This window comes from Rattus norvegicus, chromosome 8, assembly GCF_036323735.1.
Source record: "Rattus norvegicus strain BN/NHsdMcwi chromosome 8, GRCr8, whole genome shotgun sequence".
Taxonomy (NCBI): domain Eukaryota; kingdom Metazoa; phylum Chordata; class Mammalia; order Rodentia; family Muridae; genus Rattus; species Rattus norvegicus.
The window spans coordinates 45622526-45625073 of NC_086026.1; the positions used below are offsets into that span (position 1 = coordinate 45622526).

The 2548-nt window shown below is 42.4% G+C and overlaps 1 protein-coding gene across 1 annotated transcript; it reads right to left on the bottom strand.

The window, feature by feature from the left end:
- Positions 1–1124: 1124 nt before the first annotated feature.
- Or8a1b (olfactory receptor family 8 subfamily A member 1B) lies at positions 1125–2054 on the bottom strand. The gene has a single exon (NM_001000820.1). The coding sequence runs from the start codon at positions 2052–2054 to the stop codon at positions 1125–1127; it is 930 nt and encodes a 309-aa protein (NP_001000820.1).
- Positions 2055–2548: the final 494 nt, after the last annotated feature.

Consider the following 2548-nt stretch of genomic DNA (forward strand, 5'->3'; position numbering starts at 1 on the left):
GCTTTATATATCTTGTAGGAAAACTATTCTGCTGTCCTATATGTATTTTAAATGGAATTTCATCTTGATTTTTGTTGTTGTTGTTAAGTTCTATATGAAACTGCCACTTTAAAATCATGCCTATACAACTCACTGGCTGATTTCTGTGTCATGTTCATGATGCTTCAGTGCCTGGACTCTTGTGGCTTTGTGCCCTTTTCATACTGTTGTGGTTGTATTTTATTCCTATTAGGGAATTCTTGCAGCTATGGACACTTCACAATTCTGTCACTGCTGTGGTCCCTGCAGTTCTCACCACGATTCCTGTAGAAGTAGAGCATTGCAAACCTTTAGTGGTAGCTGCTCGCCTACGCTCAGCCTGTTGAATTTGGCATAGGGTATTTGTTACAAAGTTTGAGTTTTTCAGTTATATCAGTCACCCTGTCACCTTTCTGTTATGGGCATCAATCAGCATATTAGTTTGTTTATGAAGTTAGAGCGCTGTACATGTCTTCAAAGCCCACCAACTGCTCTCAGCATGTAGCTTATGGCGGACATTTCAAATATCAACCTTAACAGTTGCTAAGGAGGTAACATAAAATGTCATGTTGATATTCATGGGGAAGAATAATTTGAGAGGAGAAGGGAAAAAAAAGGAAGTATTCTGATGAGAAAGGGACTATGTAAAACTTCATTATTTTTAACTGATCACTCTAATGTATGTTATCTTATGTAAAAAATGTCAGAAGTGAAATAATATTTTCATACTGAGTAATAAAACCACAAGTGACTCTCAAGTTGTAATGCTGATATTTAATTTATGTTGTAATAAAAAATAACTGTTAAAGACTGTATTCAGGAAGGGGGAAATGAATTCTAAATGAAAATAAGGGTGGGATGGGGACATCCTTGTGGAGACATGGGTTGGGGGCAGGGAGGCGGTATGGGATGTGGAAATGTAGGGGGGGCATGGACAGGAGGAGAATAAAATCTGGAGTATAAAAATAAATAAATAAAAAAATAGACAAATGGAAAAACACACACTCAACCAAAGGGAAGTGATTGCTGTTCACAGTTGTGTGAGCCTGCAGATTGCATTTTCCAGGTGTGCATTACTCTTCCATGAAGAAAGACCAACATTTACATCAAAAGAGTTTTCTCTTTAGTGTTTTGTCCAGTGCAGCCTTTACTTCCTTGTTCCTCAGGCTGTATATGAGTGGGTTGAGCATGGGGATCACTGTGGTGTAGAACACAGAGGCTACATTCTCCTGGGCCAGGGAACTAGCTGTGGAAGGCTTTAAGTACATGAATGCGGTGGAACCATAGAACAAGCCCACAGCTGCAAAGTGGGAGCTGCAGGTGCTGAAGGCTTTGGACCTGCCCTCAGTGGAGCTGATGCGAAGGATGCTGGACAGGATGAATGCATAGGAAATGAGTACAGTTAAGCTTGTGACGACAATGTTGAACCCAGCTAAAAAGAAGACAGCCATCTCTACATCATAGGTACTAGAGCAGGAAAGCTTCATGAGGGGGAGGATGTCACAGAAGTAGTGGCTGATGAGGACCTCACAATAGTTTAGTTTCAACATGAGGCCAGTCTCTATTGTTGAGCCAATGAGTCCCATGGCATAGACAAAAGCCACCAGCAGAGAGCAGAGGGCAGGAGACATGATGATGTTATAAAGCAAGGGGTGGCAGATGGCCACATAGCGGTCATAGGCCATCACAGTGAGCATGTAACACTCAGCAATAACAAAAACCAGGAAGAAATATAGCTGAGACATGCACCCCACATAGGAGATGAGGTTTCTTTGGGACACAAAGTTGATGAGCATTTTTGGGGTAATGACAGAGGAGTAGCAGAGATCCACGAGTGACAGGTTGCTGAGGAAGAAGTACATGGGGGTGTGAAGCTGTGTGTTGAGTCCAATCAAGGTGATCATGCCCAGGTTTCCTACCATGGTGACTGTGTAGATCCCCAGGAAGAGGAGGAAGAGGGGTAGCTGGAGCTCTGGCCTGTGAGTTAGCCCTCCGAGGATGAACTCTGTCACTGTAGAGTGATTTTCTGCAGCCATTGTGTTTGGATGGGAAGCCTGTGGGGTGAGAGAGAAGGAGTTTATGAATGGCTGTTCTTGCCCTGCTTGGAGCAGCTTCTGCATCTGGTACTTGCAGAGTTACCCGAGTTGTGATAGATGCATCTTTTCCACACTGTTGCACTTTGCTGTTGGAATCAACCCCAGAGTTTCAGAGATCTTGAAGCTGAAAGTCACAGGGAAGAGATCTGAATGGTGAGTTTCACAAATGTCCCAGAGCTGTGGTTTTGGACCAGCAGTTACCTTCTTACACAGTCTGTCAGGTTTCATTTCATAGGCGTTAATTAGCAAGTTTATGTTTGAGGCCAGGAATCTGTTTCAAGAGTCTCTTTAAGGATGCTAATGTTTTCCCACTCTGTCGCTAATGATATTTTCATAGTTCATAACTGTCATCTATGTCATTTCTTTTGTAAAAAATGTATATGTCTGTCTATCTAAGTGCATGTATGTATACTACGTGTATGCTGGAGTCTGTG